Genomic DNA, 21,151 nt, shown 5'->3' with positions numbered 1-21,151 from the left:
CTCCTGGGAAAACAAAGGCCAGGCCAGACTGTCCAGGGCAGGGACACTTCCTTAGGCAGTCAGCAGGAAGGAAGTGAGTACAGCCCAGCCGGATGGAGTGGGGAAACACTGCCCTAACGCCTGTATTGTTTATAGCTTTGGGGTCAGCTGGGCAGGTCCAGAACAGGGAGTTCCCCCAGGCAGGATGGTGGTGGTGGGAGAGGGGACACTGATATGGGGAGCCTTGGCCCCTGAACAGGGGCCTTAAGCCTGGCTTATCCAGGGAATGGAGGTCTAGGCTACACAGGGTGATCCTACTCAAGACCTGACAAGTTCTAGCCTTCAAGCAGCTCGGAGGCCACCAGCCTGGCCTTGGGTTGAGCAATTCCTGCTTCCTAATCGGAAGTTCTTGAGCTTATGGCCAGAGGCTAGGCCTAGCAGAGAACCTGCTAACAGCATACCCCGAGAAATGCAGGCAGAATGTCCACAGCAGCAGAGAGCTGAGGACGTACTGGGGACAGGCTTCCAGCAGAGGCTGCAGCAGAAGCCTGAGCTCATCTGTCCGACGGTTAACTGAGATCAGTCGGGTGAGTGTGGACTCCAGAGCCTGGTAGGAGGCCAAGGGCATGATGGGAAGTGTCTGGTTGCTGTTCAACTATAGCTGGCACTTTGAGGTCCGTGGGGCTTAACTGTAACCTCATTTGAGATAATATGGTACTGTTGGGACCAGAACTGTGCCACAATTATGTGGTCACACCCACCCCTCAGGCAAGGCATCGAGGCAAATCTCCAGAAGGGTTTCACGCCCTGACTCCAGAGTCCCAAACACAGTAAGACAGGTGAGCGGCTCCCAGCCGGGTTGGAGATGGTGTGTGAACACAGCCACCTGGTGGCCATGGCTGGTATTGCTACAGGCAGTGTTCAGACTTATCACTGGCTCTTGGGTGGGCTTGCCAGCCTGGCAGAGGCTTACCTGATCAGCCCAGGTGGTGAAGCCTCACTGGAAGCCACTCTCATGTGCAGGGTCTACAAATAATTTTATTGAAATTGAACAAATAACACAACAGTCTTCCTGTGCTGGGGACCACCCTCCCCAAGCCATTTCTTACACCCTAGAAGCCCGGAGCTTCCACAAATAAGGAAAAAAATTTAAAGCCATCTCTATATAGAAATCAGACTCTGTCCCAACATTATCGTAGTCTATTTACAAACCTTCACATTTTAATTTACTCCTTTTATGCATTTTTCCCTTCTTTTGACCCTTACCAAGGAGCTCCAGTACTTTCCCTTAACTGACCCTGAAGGGGTGAAGATACTGTAGGAGAAGGGGTGGTGAACTCCTCATAGCTATTGGCACCAGCCCTGGTGAGTCACTTACCACTGGGTGGTGGGCAGCCCCGCCCCCACAGGTGGGGATGGTGGGGACAGTACAAACACAAGGGAGGTTAGACAGAGTATGTGGTTTGGGGCAAGTCCCCACAGGCACAGGCATCCATAGCCTGTCCCGACCCCGGCCTGCACCCTCTCAACTTGGGGGAGGGCAACTAGTTGAAATCATAGAGACCAGTCCAGCCCTGGGTGAAAGGAGAAGCCTCCCACACTGGTCCCCATTCTTATCGAACGGCCAGTAAACTGTCCATGTTAGAGTGGGGACAAGCGGCAGGAAGGCAGGAAGAACGAGGCTGGCACTATCCCAGTCTCTAGCCAATCCGGGAGGAATCGAGGTAGCAAATGGCTGAAACGCTCTGACTAGGTAGGGGTAAGGGAAGTGAGGGATAGAAGCTCCCACTTGGGGACAGCCCCTACAGCCCAGGGGCTGGAAGGAGGCAGACTCTGCTTGTAAAGTGCTGTAGCTTCTAGGAGGGCTGGGCCCTAGGCAAGCTTGGAAGAAAGCAGGTCAGGCAGTAACTAGGAACCAGGCATTCCTGACCAGCATATGTCCCGCCATGCTTCTTGCAGAAGTGGCTGGGGAAATGGGCCGGTAATTCTGCCATTAGCCCTCACCAGTCACCAACCACTTATACCGGTTAACACTGAGGGACTGTCCCTTTTACAACTGAAGGTTCTGGGCCAACGGAGTTTAGTTTATTCAGGGTTGTGGCACCAGCCTGGACTCCTGATTGGAAGCTACACCTTGAGCCTGGGAGTTTCTTCTGGGGCAGTGGGTGCTTGTGTCTGCCATGCCAAGGCTCACACTTCATAGAGGATCACAGGGAAATCCACGTGGATTCGGGGGGGATCCAGCTTCACGATGCCCTGTCATGGAAACAGACGCCAGTGAAGATAGGCTCAGGGCCTCTATTAGGACCCTTGCTGTTATTCCCAGCTCCTCCCCCAGGAAGCCCCGTCTGTATCTGGACATACTGATGAAGGTTAGGACCGAGACCCAGCCCCTCACCTGAGGAATCAGATTCTTGTGTACCCGCCTCAGCTTGGCTCGCTTCTGCCCATTCTTGGTGACGATTGTCTCCTCGTAGAACTCATGAGCCAGATCCCCATCTTCATCATAGAACATGGAACTGTGTGAAGAAGGGAGCAGGCTGGGTTAGAGTCTCACCCCAAATGAAGAGGCACAGGCTCAATCTTGGCGGGAGAACAGTGTGCCTGAAGAACCCTTTGGAAGTGGTAAGTGCGTCGATGCCACAGTTACTGTCACACTAACAGGTCATTTCAGAGCACACTGTCTAGGCCAAGGCCAGTTCTCATCACTGGTCTGTTCCACAAGGGTAACTATTCCAGTTGCAGGCCCTTCAGTTTGGGCTTCTATAGAGGGTGGGGGCAGTGGCCTGGGCACACTGGTCTCACTTCTAAAGACACTGCTAGTTCAGGGCCAAAGACCAAGACTGTGGATGTCTGAGCCCAAGTGGTTGGCACAGCCTACTCGACACTGTTGGTTGGGTTTTTGGTATTTACTGACAAATGCCCAGCACAGGGAGTGGCAGTCCCCAGGAGCCCACGAGGTCCAGGCCATTTTGTGTGAGCCCCTGGGGAAGAAGAGGGTTGTGCTCCAGGTCAAGAGACGCCAACTGGGCGAAGGCCGGCTTTTCGGTGGCCTCACCTCTGCAGAGGCCTAGCTCTGCTTTAACAGACACTACTTTCAGAGGTCCAACTTCACTGGGGAGGGAAGGTAAGACACCTAACAGAAGGTCGTTTCCCCTTATAGGTTCTTCTAAGGCTTACGAGAGTAGGAGGTGCATAAATGCCTTTAATTTGCAGGCTGAGTTGGATGAAACCAAGATTTTAAGCCTCTCAGAGAGGTTAGAGGGAAGCTTCTATCCTCAGCCAACTCTTCTCTAAAAAGATCTTCTGGGCAGTCAGGCGCTCAGCGCCACTTGGTTTTTCCCCTTCCCTTGCTCTGATGGGGATCCAAAATATGACAGTGGTCCAGATTCAAATGTAGGGAGAGGGGCGTTCCTCGTTCCCGGATGTCCTCCCCAAGGCAGACAGATACCCATGCCCTTACCCGCGGCGCGTGAATACGAAGGGGGGCACCGCTCGGGCTCGAGACCGCACCAAAGACTGCTCAGCGCCTGCTGCCTCAGGGCCGCCGCCCCCCGTAGCGGAGGCAAAGGGCCAGAGGCCCCGAGCTTTGGAGCCGCTGGCGCCCATGTCAGCGCCGCCGGCGCATGGCGGACCCAGCGGCCGCTCCGCTCTCACAGTGCGGCGGGCGCGACCATGCCCTGCCCCAGCCTCCACTCGCAGGTGCCGCCGCCGCCGCCTTCCGCAGGCTCTGCTGTCTCCACGGAAACCTCACTTCCGCTTCCGCAGGCCCTGCACGCTGCCTCCTTTGAGTGGCTAAAGATCTCGTCAGTCTGTACACCAGAGCCAATGGCCACCCTCAGAGGTTGAACAACCCAGGATGCGCTGCCTCCAGATCCCAGAAGGCTATGGGTCCCAGGGGTCAGCTGGGACAGCTCCTCCCTGAAAAGCAGAGGTAATGTGTTGTTATGGACTTTAACGTCGGGCGGGGTGTGACTGTCCTAAAGTCCCTGAAGCCCAACACTCAGTGGCAATACTTAATTAGGTCACCCCTCCACTCCCAAGGGGACCTTAGGCCTGACTCAGGCTAGGATACATTTAGCTTGTTTTCACAACACTACTTTTGCAAATTGTCACCTTTGCTCATAAAGAAATTAAGGAACTTACTAAATATGTTATCTTTTGTTTTCTTGAGACAAGGACTCAACATGTTGCCTTTGCTTGCCTGAAACTTGCTATGTATAACAGGCTGGCTTCAAATTCATGTCCATGGGCTTCTGCCTCCTAAGTGCTGGGATTAAAGGATGGAGTAACTATGCAGAGGGCCAAATATCTAAACTTTTTGGTCAAATTTCGTTACTTTTTTTTTCCTTCCCTTTCCTGCTTTTTTCCAGACAGGGTTTTCTCTCTAACAGCCCTGGTTGTCCTGGAACTCACTTTGTAGACCAGGCTGGCTGGCTTTCCAGACAGGGTTTTCTAACAGCCCTGGTCGTCCTGGAACTCACTTTGTAGATCAGGCTGGCTGGCCTTGAACTCACAAGAGATTCCCTGCCTCTGCCTCCTGAGTGCTGGAACTAAAGGTGTGCCCTCCCCCCCACCCACTGCCTGGCCTGGTCTAATTTCTTATGATTATATTTGAGGTAAATTAAATGTTGTAAATTCACCAGATAACACACCTCAGGAAGACAATTGTTACCAGGTATATCCTGTAGCATGTGGAATGTGGCTGTACCCATGAGTACTGATTTGGTGAAGGGGTTATTGCTATGGTTTCTCTGAGGTAGTATGTAAGAGGATAGCTTCCCTGTGCTCTAACTGTAGCTTATTCTTGTCTCCACCATGCCTAGGCCCCAGAGTGTTGAAAGACACCTGAATCCATAGGCATACATCTCCTAAACATATTGGTCCCACAGAGACCTTGGAAAGGATGCACGTGTCAATTACTGTTGGCAGTCATTCTCATCGGGTGCTACTCTGACTGTGGGTACACACATCTATAGAGTCCAAAAGCAGAAAACTTCTTAAATCTTTATTCAGCCAATTCTCTCAGGCCTCAGGCCCTGATGATGACTGTCACACCCCCATCCCTTTCCCCACAGGAGGCATTCAGTTGAGGCCACAAAGCATTTCATACATTCATACACTTCGATCAAAGTATCTGAGGGAATCTCTGGCTTTGGCAAACAAGAAGTGAGTCTAGTCCAGCAACATCTCCCTTAGAGGAGGCACTGAGGCACTAACTGTAGCTAGACTTGTCAGCCCTTCCCGACTTCAGGGCATATGCATAAGTCATAAGGCACTGTAAGAGGGAAACACAGACTCTACCTTATGTCTGTATTATGCTGAGCAGTTATCCTTGGCTCTGATTGGGCTATCCTGAGACTTAATCATGACCCAAAATAATCTTTCTATCCATAGATAAGGGCCCTCACCCTTGCAAACATAACCTTGTTCTGTTTCTGGAGTCTCTAAGCTTTTCACAGCTGAGACCCTGATGAAAGGCTGGAACAGCTACCCAGAGTACGACCCAGTATATAAGGGGCAGGGAGATGCAAAGCCCCGCCCCGCTGTATCCACTGGAAAAGGGCCAGCTCCTTCACTCTTCTCTGGGCTCAGTCCCTTTAGTAGAGGACCACCTCCACACACACTCATTCCTCAGGCCTCACGGGCCCGGTCACACTCACACGGCACGCCCTTTGCATTGCCTATTTTCCTCCTGCCACCCAGGGATACAAAAGGTCACCCCAAAGGGCATGCGTGCAAGGCTTCCTGGATCTTCTGGCGGCAACGAGAATACTTCTGCAGGATCTGTCGGAGGTGCTCCTCTTCTTCCCGCTGCAGGATGCGTAGGAAATTGTGCAGTTCAGGCATGCTGAAGGCGTCCCACTGCAAATGGGCAGAGGAGAGATATATGGGCTACAGTAAGAAATGGCTAAGTTGGCAGAACCTCTTCAGAGACCGGTGCCTCAGGGTCACACAATCTAGGATTGGGCTTCCTGCTATCACCTTTTTCATTCCCCAACTATATCTATTTTGGTTTTGTTGTTATTGATTTTAATTACTTTATGTGTATGGGTGTTTTGTAATTGTGTGCATGTGTGTATGTGCATCATGTGTATGACAGGTGCCACATGGAGATCAGAAAAGGGCATTAGATCCCTTGGAACTGAAGTTACAGATGGTTGTGAGATGCCATCTGGATGCTGGAAATCAAACCCAGGTCCTCTGTAAGAGCAACACATGCTCTTAACCACTAAGTCAACTCTTTAAACCCAGGTCCTCTGTAAGAGCAACACATGCTCTTAACCACTAAGTCAACTCCTTAAACCCCCTTTTTTGTTGCTTTTTGAGTTACAGTCTTGTCACATATCCAAGGCTGGCCCTGAACTTGTTATGTAGCCCAGGTTAGATTCAAAGTTGTGATTCTCCTGTCTGTTTGCTGAATGCTGCCATTACAAGTATGTATCCGTATGCTAGGTTGACATTAGGCTCTTGGCTAAATAGTCTGTGCTAGGATCTTCATGACAAGAGAGACAACAGAACTGGGATGTTCTCAAATATCTGTTGTCTCACCCCCCACCCACAACACAATGGGCTATGAACCAAACCCAGGGGCTCCTAAATGTAAACAAGCTGCAGTTTTCTTTACTTCAAGCTACCTTTCTCGGGTAGCCCACTACCCACCCCCTGCTTTTTTTCTTTTGCTGCTGAGCTTTATGCATATTAAGCACACATTCTTACCACACACTAACCCCTAGGTAAGAAGTCTTTTCTGTAACATTACTGGGAGTTGAATTGTGCTGGCTAGTTTTAGGTCAACTTGACACAAACGAGAGTTACCTGAAAGGAGGAAACCTTGAGAAAATGCCTCCACAGTATCTTAAGACATTTTCTTAATTAGTGATAGATGGGAGAGGGCTCAGCCCATGGTGGGTGGGGCCATCCCTGGGCAGGGGGAGCAAGTCAGTAAGCAGCACCCTTTATGGCCTCTGCCATCAGATCCTTCCTATAGGTTCCTGCCCTGTTTGAGTTCCTGTCCTGACTTCTTCCAATGATGGACAATGATGTGGAAGTATGAGCCAAATAAACTCTTTCCTCCCCAACTTGCTTTTGGCCATGGTGTTTCATCATAGCAATAGAAATCCAAAGGCATCTAACATGCTAAGCATGTTTACCACTGAACTATGGTCCCAAGTCCTTTTACTCTTTGAGAGAGCATCTCACTAAGTTGACCCAGACTGGCCTTTTACTAGAAGAGTGTTTTATATATATATATATATATGAATATGATCGTGCTATGTAGCTTAGCTGGTCTTGAACTTCAGGCAAGCCTCCGGCCAGGACACTCAGTTCACTCAAAGAGTGCAAACTTGCGCAGCATGGCCTCAATGACCTCACATGCCCGTGTTCTAACAGGTAAAAGTCTTAACACTTGAAAGTAGGCCTTCCTGTTTCCTGGCTATACCTGTGAAGCTTTTTAAGATTTATTTTTAGGGGCTGGAGAGATGGTTCAGTGGTTAAGAGCACTGCTCTTGCAGAGGACCTGGGTTCAATTCCCACTACCCACACATTGGCTTTCAATCATCTTAACTCCAGTTTCAGGGGAGTCAACACCTTCTGACTTCGGTGGACATGCATATACACATATATAGGCCTGTAAGCATATACGTGCACTGTGTGCATGGTCTAGAATTATGGACATCAGTAAACCTCTATGTGGATGCTAAGAACCTAATCTGGATCCTCTGTGTGAGAATAAGTGCTTTTAACCACTGAACCATCTTTCCAGCCCCACTGTTTTAATTTTGTATATGTGTGTCTGTGTGAGGCTATGTACACATAAGTACAGCTACCCTCTGAAGCCAGAAGAGGAAGTCAAACCCTTTGGAACTGGAGTTACAGATGAAAGTGGGCTACCTAACATGGGTGCTTCAAACAGAATTTAGGTTCTCTGGAAAAGCAGCAAGTACGCATTTTTCTTTTTTTTTTTTTGGTTTTTCGAGACAGGGTTTCTCTGTATTGTTTTGGAGGCTGTCCTGGAACTCGCTTTGTAGACCAGGCTGGCCTCGAACTCACAGAGATCCGCCTGCCTCTGCCTCCCAAGTGCTGGGACTAAAGGTGTGCGCCACCAACGCCCGGCAGCAAGTACTCTTAACAACTGCTGAGCCACCTCTAAGCCCACACCTGTGTAGCTCTGAACTTGTCTTGGCTCACCAAGAGTCAATCACATCCTGCAATCTTTTTTTTTTTCCACATCCCTCAATCTTTTGAGAAATTTCCACATCAGGAAACAATAAAGCACCAAGACAATTCTTCTTAGCTTGCTTTTGTGGCTCAGACTGACCCCGAACTCCTAGCAAGCCCCAGTCTCAGCATCCCAGGCCCCTCGATGACAAGCATGACCCAGTAGATTCAGTTTCTTCCTAGTGTCTTGGGAAAGGCCTAGACCTTGGCTTGAGTGTCCTGGAAGCCTATACTTTCATTTCAGAACCTGTATATTCTTGGAGAGGTTGTGCAGGCTCTAGCCCAGATTCTCCTGAAACCCTCACTGTAGCTACATCCTACCAGCTTTGTCTAGTGATAAGAAAATAAGAAAGACTATGTACTCACATTCACCTCCCCAGAGTCATTCTCTTTCAGGACAAAGCTCAGGGCCTTCTCACTAGGCCCTGCAAGAAGCCGTAGCTTCAAGGGCTGCTCATCATCTGACAGTTTCCGGAAGTACACTGGAGGTCAGGTAGGGAAAAAGGATAAAGAATTAGAAACAGGCTCAGATGGCCCAGCCCTGAATGCACAGGTATGTGATATATACCTAACACAGGGAGAGCTGGGATAGGAAACCTACCTTGGCCATGACGCTCAGTTCGCTCAAAGAGTGCAAACTTGCGAGGATCATCTACTACCATGAACTTTCGCAGCAAGGCCTCAATGACCTCACGTGCCCGTGTTCGTGACAGAACATGCAAATGCTTAATAGCATCCTTAGGCAAGTAAAAGGAGGTGCGGCGCTTCACAGCTGTGCTGCGCCCTGTGCCCCGCCGGGCGTCCTGTAAAGAAGGCGGTTTCTTGCTGGAAGGCACTGAGACAGGACGTACCAGTTTCAGCTGAACCTTGATGAAGCCCGTGTAGGAGCCATCCTTGTTCTAAAACGAGAGAAAGAAAAACCATACCATGACAGGAAGTTCTACGGAGTCCTCCTGGGGCTGGGCCAGGTGTGCATGTATAGATTACTGCTTGAGCCAACCAAGAAGACTCTGGCTACAACTCTGGCCATCTGGCACAGCTGGGTTCTGCTAGTCCCCACACTCCTGGCCTGAGCAGTCAACTCACCAAGCTCATGAAGAGGTTGCTGTTGATTTGGCCATTGTAATCCTTGATCTTCTGCTCAGTCTCAGCCTGAGAAAGGTCAGGTGTCTCCCGCTGTCCAGGCTCGTCCTAAAAGACAGGCCAGCATGGATACAGGGCCCTTGAAAAGTGCAAGGCTTTTTTGGAGGAAAAGAACAAAAACCCAGAACATCCCTTGGATCTTGATTCTGGTCTGTCTCCAAACCCATACACCCTGAGCTCATCACTGCTCCCAGTTTTGCATGTTATAGATGGAGACAGCAAACATAGAATCATTTGGCTTTCTGCTGTGGGGGGGTGGGTCACCTCAGCACCAGTTATGGCCCCTAACAGCATTACAGAAACAAAGACAAATAAAGGCACACGGCAAGGGGCCAGGAAAACATGAAGGACTATTGGGAAGGAATGCTGCTTAAAGCAAAAACACTTTTTGGGGATAGAAGTGACAGAGTACTTGTCTAGTATGTGAAAGGCCCTCATCCCCAGTACCTCCTCCACCCCCACCCAAGTGAGACTAGAACCACATCTCAGCTGACCCCAGAGCACCGGCTGGGTCAGTTTATTCTCCCACTTTGCACCAGCACAGAACATGACACACGGCAGGGACAGAAGCAGGGCGCTGATACACATCAGTCGTCTGCCTGCAGGCAGAGGGGACAGGTGGGTCTGTGACAGCAACATGCCTTAGTGGGTTCTTGGGGCCAGCATATCATGGTCACATGCCATGTACCCAGGACTCAAGCTACACGAGACAGCTTCAACCCAGGTTCCAAGCTGCAACTTTCGGGCAGAGGCCATTCTGCCGGTACCAAGCAGGTAGCTGCTCTTCCCCTTGCTGTCTGGAAACTCAGCCTGAGGCCTTTAGCTCTTCAGGGACTGAGTTTTGCTGGCAGGGTGGAGTGGATCAGGGCAGTCGGGACTCTGATTTTCTTCTACCAAACTCACTTGGCCTTACTGCCTCAGTCTCACTTCCTGTTGACATCAGAAAGGTCCTGGTGCAAACACTGGGATGGCCACTGACCAATGCCTTGTCCCAGGAGGGTCTCACAAGGTCTCAGCGGGGATCGAACTCACAGCCCCACATGCTGGGCAAGTGCCCAATCCCTGAACTATGTCCCCAGCCCTCGTGATTTTTACATCATTTCTCAGCTTCCATTTATTTTAGTTCATTAATGGTGCTGAGGATGGAAGTCAGGCCATCATGCAAGCTATTAAGCACCCTCCAACTGACCCTGCTACAAACTTCAGCTGCTTTTTAACAATTCTTTTCATACACCTTTCAACTGGCTAGCACCTTGTGTTTTTTACACCTTTCCATAATAGATGACAACTCAGGCTTCGTGGCATGGAGACAGTCCCAGGGACCCACACCGAATCTACAGTCTGGACTAAAGTTTTTGTGGTGTCAAGTAGCAGCTCATCTACTAAAAAAAAAAGTGTATCAAGCCAGGCGGTGGTGGCGCACGCCTTTAATCCCAGCACTCGGGAGGCAGAGGCAGGTGGATCTCTGTGAGTTCGAGGCTGGGCTGGACTGACAGCCTCCAGAACAATATAGAGAAACCCTGTCTCATAAAAACCAAAAAAAAAAAAAAAATTGTATCAAATCTCACCTACACCACCACAGACAACTCCTTTTTTTTGGGGGGGGGCTCAAATAAGGAACTCTACCTCGATGCTTCTAAGTTTACTAACCTTCGGTCTCCCCCTCACTTTGCTGATGCCCCGGCCTCTGTGCTCTTTTGCAGTATTCCGGCTCAAGAATAAGTTTTCTGAGCGTAGCCGGGCGTTGGTGGCACATGCCTTTAATCCCAGCACTGGGGAGGCAGAGGCAGACGGACTGGGGAGGCAGAGGCAGACGGATCTCTGTGAGTTCGAGGCCAGCCTGGTCTACAGAATGAGTTCCAGGACAGCCTCCAAAATAATACAGAGAAACCCTATCTCGAACCCCCTACCACAAAAAAAAAAAAAAAGTTATCTGGGCGTGGCGGTCACAACCACAATAGTTCCAGAAAAGTCTCTGATAATAGGGCACATCTAGGTTCAGCTGCCCTGGGACCGCACTTTACAGTCAGTCTCCCCGCTGCTAACGATTAAAGTCCAAAGCAAAGACCATCACTATGTCCCCCAGCCTCCCTCTCCAAAGTTCCACCCTGGAAGGAAGATCGGAAAATGTCTACACCCCAGCATCCGGTGTCAGAGTTGCCCAGCACTGACTGGGGACTTTTCTGGCTGATCTAAGACTGAAAATGGAAGGGACAGGGTCCCCTCCCAAACAAACTTCTCACTTCCCGACGGGCTCCTCCTCCACTTCCTATTTCTTCCAGGGAGGGAGTAGGAGCGCCCAAATGCGAACTCAAGACGCCGGCTTGGGCTGGGGCTGGCTTTAGTCATGGGTGAATAACGCCCGCCTGTGGTCCACCCAAGCTTCAGAGCTGCTTCCCCTGACTCAACCGGTCTGTGACCGCAAGTCAGGGAAGCCCGGGTACTCAGTACCGGCGCGCTGGAGCCAGCTTCTACCAGAAGCAGAGCCCTTCACACATTTTCCGGGCCATGTTTTGAGTGGACCCGCCGGGAGGCTCACGGAGAGGCGGGAAGGCTGCCTACAATAACTCTCCACGCCGCAACTTACCGGGGAGGGGCGGGATCCCAGCGACCGCCCCTCACCCGCCGGCCGGCCGCACCCCCCCTCCGCCCGGCTCCCACCTGGTCCCGGCGCGGCCTGCGGACCAGCGAGGTCCGCGCAGTGAAGTACTGCTCGAGCTCCGAGTCCGAGTCCTCTTGGCTGCAGTAGCCACTGCTCGTCGTGCTGCTCCAGGTCATTTCGAAGGAAGGCGTCTCAGCCTCACCCATCGCCTTACCCGCCCGATCCCTGGTCCACTGCGTGCGGAGCCTCCAACCACCGCCCCGGGCGCGTGCGTGCGTGCGTGCGTGTCAGTATGCGCTTGCGCAGAGGCCTGCGACGCGCGGCAACCGTTAGGACTGAAACGTAGACAACCAGAATCTAGTGCTGGGGTTATGGGGTGGGGTGGGGGGAGGGCGAGGGGCGGGGACACACCGCTACAACCCGAGGAATGACCTCATCGCTGAGGCATCTCAACTCGGCTCCGCCTCCCAGAGGGAAGTGTCAGCGTGTGCGCGCATGTGCACCGCCTTGCCTCAGGGCCGGAAGCGGGGTGTGAAAAGTGCGCGTGCAGCGTGCCAGGGCGCGCCTTCGCGGCCGATGGCTTGTGGGCCGTAGTTTTTGCGTGGAGTCAGCTCCTGACAAACCCACAAGCACAACTAGACTCCCTGATGCCGGGAAATCGATAATTGGGATGTTCGTTGTGTTGACGAGCCCCAGGTCCCCTCCCTGCCCACACTCCCCCGACCCCGGACCCCGAGCTCACCACGTTCGTGTCCCTTTCCAGTGCGGGATCCCAGCCCAGGTCTCGGGGCCCGCAGCAGTCCAGGCAGACGAGCGCACGACAACGGTAATGGCAGGTGAACTTGCAGTCTGCAGAAAGGGCTGACCGTGAGGCGGAGGAGCTCCGCGAAGTGACCCACAGACAGAGGGAGCCGCTGCCCGACAGATTTGGGCTTGGCTGGCTTTTTCTCAAACTCCGTTACTGCCCATTGCTACACAGATGTTAGAAGCACCTTTGGGAACTGCCTGGAAGGCCCCAGGCTGTTAGAGATCTGACCCTGCTCAACACTTGTGTTTGCCTACCGTAGAGCTACTACTTCACTTTGCCATTAACTTGAAAACAAAAGTGTTTAATTTACGACTTCCTCTGTTTGTCATCTGCCTCTTCACTAGTTTACACAGCCTATTTTGTTTTTTGAGAAAGGGTCTCATCAAATGGTAACCTTGAAGTTGGCGATCCGCCTGTCTCCAACTGCTCTAATGCCAGGATTACAGACGTGTGCCAATCCCCAAAGCACACATCTAATGTGTCACCTTCTGTATGCACTAGCAGCATTGCTGTGTCCTAAACATTGTTGCTTGCTCCCTTTGACTCCCAGGGACAGCACTCACTAGCCAGGTTCTCTCCTCACTTCTCTGAAGCTGCTTCCGCCCTGTCTCAACTCCCAGATCTAATAGTTGGTGTCCAGGTTTCTCACCTGGGTACTCACCTGATCCAGAGCCAAGGCAGAACTGATTTGCCTCTTTAGAACAAATCCTACACGTAGTGTCTTCACTTTAATGTCTAATAAAGATTTCAAATGTACACGACCAAAATTTCACTTCCACTTCAACTCACCCCGGGGTTCCTATCTCAGCAAAAGTTACCACTGACTGTCCAGTTCTTTGAAGCTCTATCCTACACATGTTTGATTCCCTTATCAAGCACTTGTCAAACATCTGCTTTCTCACCTCCAGAGCAACTTTCTCTTTGAAAATGTTGCAGTATCACAGCCCTTGCTTCTATGTGGCATTCTGTCACAAATGACGTTCTTCACTAGCTGAATCTGTGACACACTCTTGTAGTGAATAAATGAGCTCTAGGCATGCACAGGCCTACAGTCCACTTTTAAGTTCCTATATGGCTCAAAGCGCTGATCCTCAGCTCCATCTACACATCGGAATTTGGGGAGCAGAGGCAGGTGGATCTCTGTCTGACTAGAGTTGCAGGCTAGCCTGGTCTGAATAGAGTTGCAGGCTAGCCAGGGCTGCATAGTGAGACCCTGTCTCAAAAAAAACAAAAACAAAAACAAAAGAAAACAACAACAAAGCTCTCAATGCCTAAGGTCTACTTTCAACAATGGACTCAACATGTCTGACTGAGAGAAGATCTAGACATAAGGCGATGGGAGGGTACAAAGTATGCTGGGTGAGTCTAGCTTCTGCTTGCTGGTAATCTCCAGGTCATAAGGACCACTGTGTGTGTGGTTGTGTTCCACGTTTTAACCTCTGGATCTCTGACTCAAAACAATCCTTGACTAAAGACTCAACAAGACTCCTACTTACAAAGAGCCCAACCAAGGTTCTAACATTTTCTGGCCCCCTATCATACGTGGGTGGGTGAAGTCACCCAAGAATCTGGAGGGAAACACAGAGAGCCAATCGTTGGGAAGAGGACGACCTGGGAATATAGGCACAGGACACAGTAGGCACAAAGACTTTTCAAGGGCCCTGGCGCATTAAAGACGAACTTGGAACCAGTACCTTGTTGTGTACGGGCATCGGCCTGTGCCCACCTGTGCGCCGGCCACGGACTAAGTGTGACAAGTAATAAACCATTTTCTCAACCATGCTCCCTGATGGGGCAAGGGAACGGGACCTGGTGTGCAGGATCATCTCTGCTGACCCCCTCTGCCATGGTGCTCCTGCCTTTAACCTCCCGTCTCGTGATCGCTGGCTGTGTGGGGCCGCTACTCACGCGCGCACTGTAGGCCCTTGCGCACGACGCCCCAGATGAAGTCTCCACAGAGGTCGCACCACGTGTGCGTGGCGGGACCCGCAGGCTGGAAGCGGTGGCCGCGCCCCGGGACGTGCTGCTGTGACGAATTGCGTGCTGTGCACGGCGCGATGCGCAGAGCGTTGGCACGTTCCAGCCGGGTACGGCCAGGGCCGATGCGCCCAGACGGTGCCAGCTCCCGTAGTTCAATGAGCTCCGGCTCTGCCGACATGGCCCGGTCAGGCCGGGGCTCCAGCGGACTGGACGCTAGCGGGCGAGGCCGCAGGGCGGGGCCGCCACTTCGGCACCGCCCCCAGGATCAAGGCAGGGCGGCGGGAAAGGAGAACGCAATGGAAACCGAGGAGAGGCGACAGTGTGCACTTGTGGGCGGGGCGGGGCACAGGGGTGGGCGCTTTCAAAGAGCCCCCTTCCCAGGCTTTCCTGCCAGTCTTCGCCCCAGCTTCCCTCCCCCGCCCCCAACGACGACTGCAAAGCTCCATCTACACTGATGCGTTTCGTGTCCGCTTTACTGTGATAAAGGAAAAGGGTCTCTACATCCGGCCCTTGCGTAGCCCCCCCCCCCCGTCTGCCCGTTTGCTGATGCTGAGGCCTGGATCTCTTCTTACATATTCGTGGGGTGGGGCAGGAAGTGAAGAGTCTTTGCTTGTGTGCTTGTCGGGTGCTTGTGGTTTGCAGCTCTACTTGACTCAGCTGTGCTCGCCACTAGGGAAATTGAGGTCTGAGAGGGGCCAGGCAGAACTCCTGAGTCTCAGAGTCACATTCCGGCCGTCAGAAGTTGCAGCCTTCACTTGGCTCTGTCACCTTGGGCTGCTAGAACACATGTCTGTCCGTGCTTCTCCCAATGCTTGACTTGGCAATCCCTGCAGCGGGGTGGGCTTGTGAGGATAAGAGTGCTTGTGGGAGAACCCAGGGTCGGAACTTAGGGGGATTAAGGTTCGGGGATCCCCTTACCTGCAGCAATACCACACGCTCTGGCATCTGGAGCAGCGCTTGGAGGCCTCTGAATTGCAGTAAGCACAGCGGGGTCTCTCTGGAGCTATTGCCTCTAGGACATCCAGCCTGTAGGTTTCAGCCCACCTGGGGGAGGGGCCAAGACGATCTGAATACGACAGGTAGGGGGGCACAGAAGCACTCCTGCCATGGCCGTGCCTCCTATGTCCTAGGCACCTGTCTTCAGCCACGCAGCACACCTTACCTCTGTGCCTGTCGGCGAAGGTCCTGCTCTGAGGGGCTGAATACATGCTGCAGCTGGTGCTTGGCAATAGCCTGCCATTTACCTTTGTTCTCTCGCTCCAGCCGATCCCAGATTTCCGGGATCTAAGAGAATGTAATAGAGAGGAGAGGGCTGGGCGGTGGTGGCGCTCGCCTTTAATCCCAGCACTCGGGAGGCAGAGGCAGGTGGATCTCTGTGAGTTCGAGGCCAGCCTGGTCTACAGAGCAAGTTCCAGGACAGCCTCCAAAACAATACAGAGAAACCCTGTCTCGAAAAACCAAAAAAAAAAAAAAAAAAAAAAAAAAAGAAAAAGAAAAAAAGAAAAGAAAAATAGAGAGGAGAGGAAGGAGCTGGCAAAGTGAATCATGGTTCCAAGCAACTAACCTTCTAGGTGCCTACCTGTTCCAACACTAGGTCCTTCTTAGGGGGGTGGGTTTCAGCCAGAGCCAGGTGGGCCAGGAAACCCTTCAGGTCTGCAAGGTTGGGCAGCTGGTCCAGAAGTGTGTCCGTGAGGAAGGCCTGAAGCTGCAAGGTATCCAAGGGAGGCCATTGGAAACAGCTCCTGGCCAGAGGGTCAAGAGACAGGGAGTCCCCAAGTTGGGTTGGGGTCCTTGGAGGGTTTATGTCTCACTGGTTCCCATGTCACCTGAAGCCCAAGTTGTGGAAAGAGGACAGGGACAGACAGGCAGGGATGCAATGGGGGTGGGTCAGGGTAGTGGTGGTGGCAGTGGGGGATGGGTAGGGCCTTTGAGCTCCCCACCTTGAGCAGCTGTCCCTTAACAAAGCTCGTAAGGCAGTATCGGGCTTGGGCTTCAGGGCTGAGCAGTAGATTATACAGGGTGATCCACACTTGCCCATCCAGCTTGCTTAGTCTTTGCTGTTCTGAGGGGGCCACTGTCTGCCAGCGGCCATTCTCAAACTGCTGTAGTTTGCCTGGAGCGGGCGAGAACCAGGTCACTGGATGCATTCTCTTTGAGTGTGTGGACTGAGAACAGGAAGCCTGGGCCACCAGACTTGTCAAACAAGGTGAGTCCATGGAACTTATCTGCCTCAGAGTCAAAAATCTAGCCCACCCTGATATCCTCAATATGCACACGGTGCAGCTATCCACTTCTATTAACCCTGAAGGATGTTGTGGAAGCAGCCAGGTAGGTCTTAGGCAGGTGGGGGAAGGCCTTACCTCCTTCCCGCCGGCACCAGGGACTATGCTCCAGCAGCTCCACCAGAAGGCAGGGCAAGTTGTGAGTACTGAGCATTCGGTTCAAGGTACTCAGGGAAAGGCTAGGGGTAGGGGTGAGAAGGGGGTTAGCAGGAGCTACAGGCCCAGTCTTCCGGCCCTTTATTGTCCACCCCAGGCCCTGGAGGGCTGCCCACCTGTCCACGCAGTCGGTGATGTAGCGAAGCACCGAGAGGGCCTTCAGTGAGATCTCAAATTCCATCATCTCGGCCTGTTTCTGCAGCTCCTGGTGGGGGGAGCACAGGCACATAGCATCCGCCCCTGCCTGTGGAGGCCTGCAAGGACTCACCTTGAGGTTTTGCCAACTCCAGGAAACCTTAACTTACTTGCATAGGGGTACTGTCCTGGGACTGTTCTTCCTCAGATGGGTCCCCACAGCTAGTCCGGGCCACAAGCATTATCAGCTTGCGGTGGCAATAGTCCACTAGGTCCAAGACCTTGTCATCCGCTGACTCACACACCTCCTGGGGGTTCAAGGAGAGGGATAGTCCAGTATTCAATATTGATATTTGATGCCCTCCCCCACAGATATATCCCACCAGGCTCTGGCCTGCAGAAGTGGCCTCTTGGCAGGGATAGTGCCTCACCTTGTGGAAGAACACTGTCTCTAGAAGATTGATGATGGAGGCCTCATGGTGTACCTGTCAAAGAGGACAGGGCCGGACTGTGAGGGAGGGGCAGCTGCTGTTAGCTATCATGGCTCAGGACCCTCTGAAGGCCCAGCTCACCACCATGTAGATGGGGAAGGCCCAGCTCACCACCATGTAGATAGGGAAGGTATTATGGGGCTTGAAGTCCTCTAGCCTGCACAGCACCGGGAACACCCTCTGTTTCCACATCTCCACTGCAATCAGTTCTTCCACCAGGGTTGGGATCTGCAAAGGGCAGGGAAGAACAGAGACGAAATGGACCCACCTTGGTCTCACAGCTCTCCCGGCCCTAAGCGTTAGCCCAGCTTAGCTCTCCAACTCTCTTGGGCCCTTAGACTCCCCCAGGTTCCATAAGTACCCTCAAAGTCCCCGCTGTACTGTCGGCCTTCACTTCCCGTTGCTTCCATACCTCTCTGAAAGGACATCGGTCAGGTTTCCTGTGGATGACCTTCATGTCCCCTCCTGCACCTTATCCCATCCCCTACATCAGGCATCCCTTTTAGGCCAGCCCTCCTCTTCATGTCCTGCTTGTTTTTTTCTTTTTTGTTCGTGTTTTTTCTTTTAATTAGTCTTCCTAATTGCAGCAGCCCTTTTTAAAAAACATTTTTATTTCATTTGCATTGGTGTTTTGCCTGCATGTATGTCTGTGTGAGAGTGTCACATCTCAGGGCTACAGACAGCTGTAAACTGCCATGTGGGTGCTGGGAATCCAACTTGGGTCCTCTGGAAGAACAGCCAGTGCTCTTAACTGCTGAGCCACCTCTCCAGTCCCCCTCTTGACATCCTTACTTTGGTCTTTGCCCTGATCTGCCAAGTACACCGTAGCCTTACCCTGAGGCCTTTGTCATGCTCTATTCCTAGATGATCCCCCAGTGCCCAGCTCTGCCCTTTTCTTGCAGAGGAAACATGCTTCCACGCACTAGTGCCACCCCTGCCCCCTCCTTCAGCAGGCATCTTCCTGGTTTCTACTTTCCCCTTTTATGGCAGAAAGGCTGCGTTTCCCACTGTGAAAGCCCCACTTCCCCTTTCGTGAGGAATCTCCATCGGTCTCACAGTCAATTCGGGGTGATGTTAGCACTCGGGTGCTCCCCCGACGGCCTAGGCTAGTCTAGGACCCATGCCTGTCTCCCTAAGTAACCCTCATATCCACCTAGGGTGCAATAGGAAATGTAGCCAGGCATAGTGATGCATGCCTGTCATCCTGGTACATGGGAGTCAGAAACAGGAAGGTTGGGAGTTAACTGCAGCCTGGGCTACAGTTTATCAACACTTTATCTCAAAATAAATAAAACAAACCCAACAATTCTTCTTTCGCACTTAGGAATGACAGGCACACCAGGCCAGAAGAAGAAAAGGTGCCCAGTGTCCCCGAAAAGTCGAGTAGGAAGGCAGGAATCCTGTGAGCTTGACATACCTTCCCATGGGTGACCAGCAGTTCCTGGATGGGCTCACCCTGGCTGACAGTGGCATCAAGGATGGCTTGCATGTTCAGCTTCTCCAGGTTCTCATGTTGCTTACTCCACCTGCTCCCGAAGGGATGCGTGTATACTGGGTGTACAGGTGTGCAACGGGAGTGAGGGCAGGGGCTGGCTCTACTGAAGCCTATGGGATCCTGCCAGAGGGGCGCCAGAAGCCGTCCACTTCTATCTCAAAGAGCTTTGCCTCCCATCTGTAGGCCTCTCCACATTGGGCCACCCCTTCTCCAATGTCAGTTCCAAGCTCCTCCACTAAAGGACCTGTGATGCCCCCGGCGGCAGCTGCCTCACCTTTCAGATCCCATCTCCCTGAGCTGGAAGCTGCACAGGCCCCGCACCAGCACTTCAGCCTCCCCGGGCAGCAGCAGCTCCAGGTCGCCCATACCGGGGGCCAGAATTCCTTTGGCTTTGGGCAGCAGTCGGAATTGGAGAAACTGACAGTCTCCAGTGGTGGGACCAAAGTCTGGAACGCAACAGTTACTGAGCCGTTGAAGCGCGTGGGTCCTCGTTGCCATGGAAACCAGTGAGCTTGGCGCCTGCGTAGAGTTGTCCTTGCCACGCCCACCTCACTGCCAATAAGCAGCTCTAGATTCGAGGCACCCTCGCCACACCTCCTCAGGGCCGGAGAAGCTAGGGAGTAACTCCGATCCTCACCAACTCTGGCAGCTGCCTCTTATGGGGTAATTACAGCGATCTCTCACAAGACCGACGCAACTGCACTCTGGACTCCACCCAGAAGTCGAGTCTTTTATGTTATTTTTATTTTTTTGGAGACAGGATCTGACTTTGTGATCCAGGCTGGTCTGGAACTCCCTGGCCTCCAAGTTATAGAGACAGATCCACTGGCCTCTGCTATGTCTCTTTAGTGCTAAAATTAAAGGCTTGTGTGCCCATGCTCAGCCCAGCAGCCAGGAGTCCTAAAGAGATACACCTAACATTCTTCCTCCAGGATGGTCCTGTGTCTATCCCCCTCCCCCACCCAAAATACTAGACCACAGCACTTAGCAGCTTCTCCGAAAGATGTCCCTCACTCCTCCTACCCCTGTGCTTCAATTTTTGTCCCATCCCCCTCTTAGGTTTATTTTGAAATTATGTTTGTGTCTGTGCACAAGTGTTTAGGTACCCATGGTGGAAGTCCCTTGTGCCGCATGAGTGGCCAGGCCCCTCTCCCAGGGACCTCTAACTGCCAGGTTCGACCCACACAATACTCTAATAGCCCTGACTGCTGGACCCTGCCCACACCCTACAGTGTAAAAAGCCCGGTCTCTGGACACGAAATCCCACCAATCTCCACCTTGGAACGCTCCACCATGAAAGCCCCGCCCCCTTCCCAAGAAGCCCCGCCCCCTTCCCAAGAAGCTCTGTGTGAGCCCTGTATCCTGTTCACTTTGCAGCTGTTTCTCATTCGAGCAGAGGCAGCCACCCTCCTGGTTTTCTCCCTCCCAGTAAATCTCTTGAGTGAGGTTTGTTGTGCAGTGTGACTTCGTGGGACTCCTTGGCTCTCGGCTGCCAGGACACCTTTCTGTTTGAGCTGGAATGCTTACACACGAAGCCAGAGACGTGAATCCCCTGGAGCTGGAGTCATAGGCGGTTGTGAGCTGTCCCGTGTGGGTGCTGGGAACTAAACTCCAGTCCTCTGCAAGAGTAGTGTTCTTAACTGTTGAGCCATCTTTCCAGTACCCCCCTTTCTTTGAGGTGGGGTCTCACTATATCGCCAAGACCAACCTGAGTTCACTATAGAGCCAGGGCTGGTCGGAATTTTCCTTCTTTGTCAGCTTCCCAAGTGTTGGGGTTTCAGGCATGAACACCATGCTTGTTTCCATGTTCCAACCTCATGGCCTCCTCCGAACTCCTCATACACTCTTTGGGCTTTT

The 21,151-nt window shown here is 52.3% G+C and overlaps 3 protein-coding genes and 1 long non-coding RNA gene across 6 annotated transcripts; 1 reads left to right on the top strand and 3 right to left on the bottom strand.

Annotated features, from left to right (window-relative positions):
* Positions 1-997: 997 nt before the first annotated feature.
* Tusc2 (tumor suppressor 2, mitochondrial calcium regulator) lies at positions 998-3,722 on the bottom strand. Its single transcript, XM_005074885.4, has 3 exons — positions 3,443-3,722; positions 2,378-2,498; positions 998-2,235 (listed from the first exon to the last, which is right to left on the bottom strand). Exons 1-3 carry the CDS (start codon positions 3,586-3,588, stop codon positions 2,170-2,172), a joined length of 333 nt encoding a protein of 110 aa, XP_005074942.1. The 5' UTR covers positions 3,589-3,722; the 3' UTR covers positions 998-2,169.
* LOC121137555 lies at positions 2,483-6,016 on the top strand. The gene is made up of 3 exons (XR_005874835.1): positions 2,483-2,604; positions 3,748-3,913; positions 5,686-6,016. It is a non-coding gene; the product is annotated as an uncharacterized LOC121137555 (long non-coding RNA).
* Positions 4,974-14,931, bottom strand: Rassf1 (Ras association domain family member 1). 2 transcript variants are annotated; one of them, NM_001281619.1, is made up of 6 exons: positions 14,664-14,931; positions 12,690-12,796; positions 9,289-9,393; positions 8,804-9,101; positions 8,569-8,684; positions 5,639-5,844 (listed from the first exon to the last, which is right to left on the bottom strand). In NM_001281619.1, the coding sequence occupies exons 1-6, from the start codon at positions 14,911-14,913 to the stop codon at positions 5,698-5,700; spliced, it is 1,023 nt and encodes a 340-aa protein (NP_001268548.1). In that variant the 5' UTR covers positions 14,914-14,931; the 3' UTR covers positions 5,639-5,697. The 2 variants fall into 2 exon arrangements, with proteins under 2 accessions (XP_012972369.1, NP_001268548.1); XM_013116915.3 differs by lacking the exons at positions 12,690-12,796; positions 14,664-14,931 and adding an exon at positions 12,007-12,283 and having other exon boundaries at positions 4,974-5,844.
* A 259-nt stretch (positions 14,932-15,190) lies between these two features.
* Zmynd10 (zinc finger MYND-type containing 10) lies at positions 15,191-19,775 on the bottom strand. Of its 2 annotated transcripts, XM_005074880.4 has the most exons (12): positions 19,569-19,775; positions 19,217-19,325; positions 17,911-18,027; positions 17,740-17,793; positions 17,479-17,616; positions 17,290-17,378; positions 17,096-17,196; positions 16,676-16,848; positions 16,315-16,440; positions 15,898-16,019; positions 15,654-15,779; positions 15,191-15,562 (listed from the first exon to the last, which is right to left on the bottom strand). In XM_005074880.4, exons 1-12 carry the CDS (start codon positions 19,658-19,660, stop codon positions 15,487-15,489), a joined length of 1,323 nt encoding a protein of 440 aa, XP_005074937.3. In that variant the 5' UTR covers positions 19,661-19,775; the 3' UTR covers positions 15,191-15,486. The 2 variants fall into 2 exon arrangements, with proteins under 2 accessions (XP_005074937.3, XP_040595975.1); XM_040740041.1 differs by lacking the exon at positions 19,217-19,325 and having other exon boundaries at positions 19,569-19,774.
* Positions 19,776-21,151: the final 1,376 nt, after the last annotated feature.

This window comes from Mesocricetus auratus, unplaced genomic scaffold, assembly GCF_017639785.1.
Source record: "Mesocricetus auratus isolate SY011 unplaced genomic scaffold, BCM_Maur_2.0 Super-Scaffold_100691, whole genome shotgun sequence".
NCBI classification, from domain to species: Eukaryota; Metazoa; Chordata; class Mammalia; order Rodentia; family Cricetidae; genus Mesocricetus; species Mesocricetus auratus.
Note: the sequence above shows the minus strand (reverse complement) of the source record. Positions and strands in the feature narration are given on the sequence as shown.

What these genes read in the sequence shown, in the direction of transcription:
- Tusc2 (XM_005074885.4), bottom strand. Translation starts at nt 3,588, where the DNA reads ATGGGCGCCAGCGGCTCCAAAGCTCGGGGCCTCTGGCCCTTTGCCTCC. An exon ending in TTCGTATTCACGCGCCGCGG is followed by an intron (nt 2,499 to 3,442) that starts GTAAGGGCATGG and finishes TTCTTCACACAG; the next exon opens with TTCCATGTTCTATGATGAAG. An exon ending in ACAAGAATCTGATTCCTCAG is followed by an intron (nt 2,236 to 2,377) that starts GTGAGGGGCTGG and finishes TTTCCATGACAG; the next exon opens with GGCATCGTGAAGCTGGATCC.
- Zmynd10 (XM_005074880.4), bottom strand. Translation starts at nt 19,660, where the DNA reads ATGGGCGACCTGGAGCTGCTGCTGCCCGGGGAGGCTGAAGTGCTGGTG. An exon ending in CCTTCCCTATCTACATGGTG is followed by an intron (nt 17,794 to 17,910) that starts GTGAGCTGGGCC and finishes CCTCTTTGACAG; the next exon opens with GTACACCATGAGGCCTCCAT. An exon ending in ATCACCGACTGCGTGGACAG is followed by an intron (nt 17,197 to 17,289) that starts GTGGGCAGCCCT and finishes CCCTACCCCTAG; the next exon opens with CCTTTCCCTGAGTACCTTGA.
- Rassf1 (NM_001281619.1), bottom strand. Translation starts at nt 14,913, where the DNA reads ATGTCGGCAGAGCCGGAGCTCATTGAACTACGGGAGCTGGCACCGTCT. An exon ending in TGGAAAGGGACACGAACGTG is followed by an intron (nt 9,394 to 12,689) that starts GTGAGCTCGGGG and finishes CCTGTCTTTTAG; the next exon opens with GACGAGCCTGGACAGCGGGA. An exon ending in ATGACTCTGGGGAGGTGAAT is followed by an intron (nt 5,845 to 8,568) that starts GTGAGTACATAG and finishes GCCCATTTGCAG; the next exon opens with TGGGACGCCTTCAGCATGCC.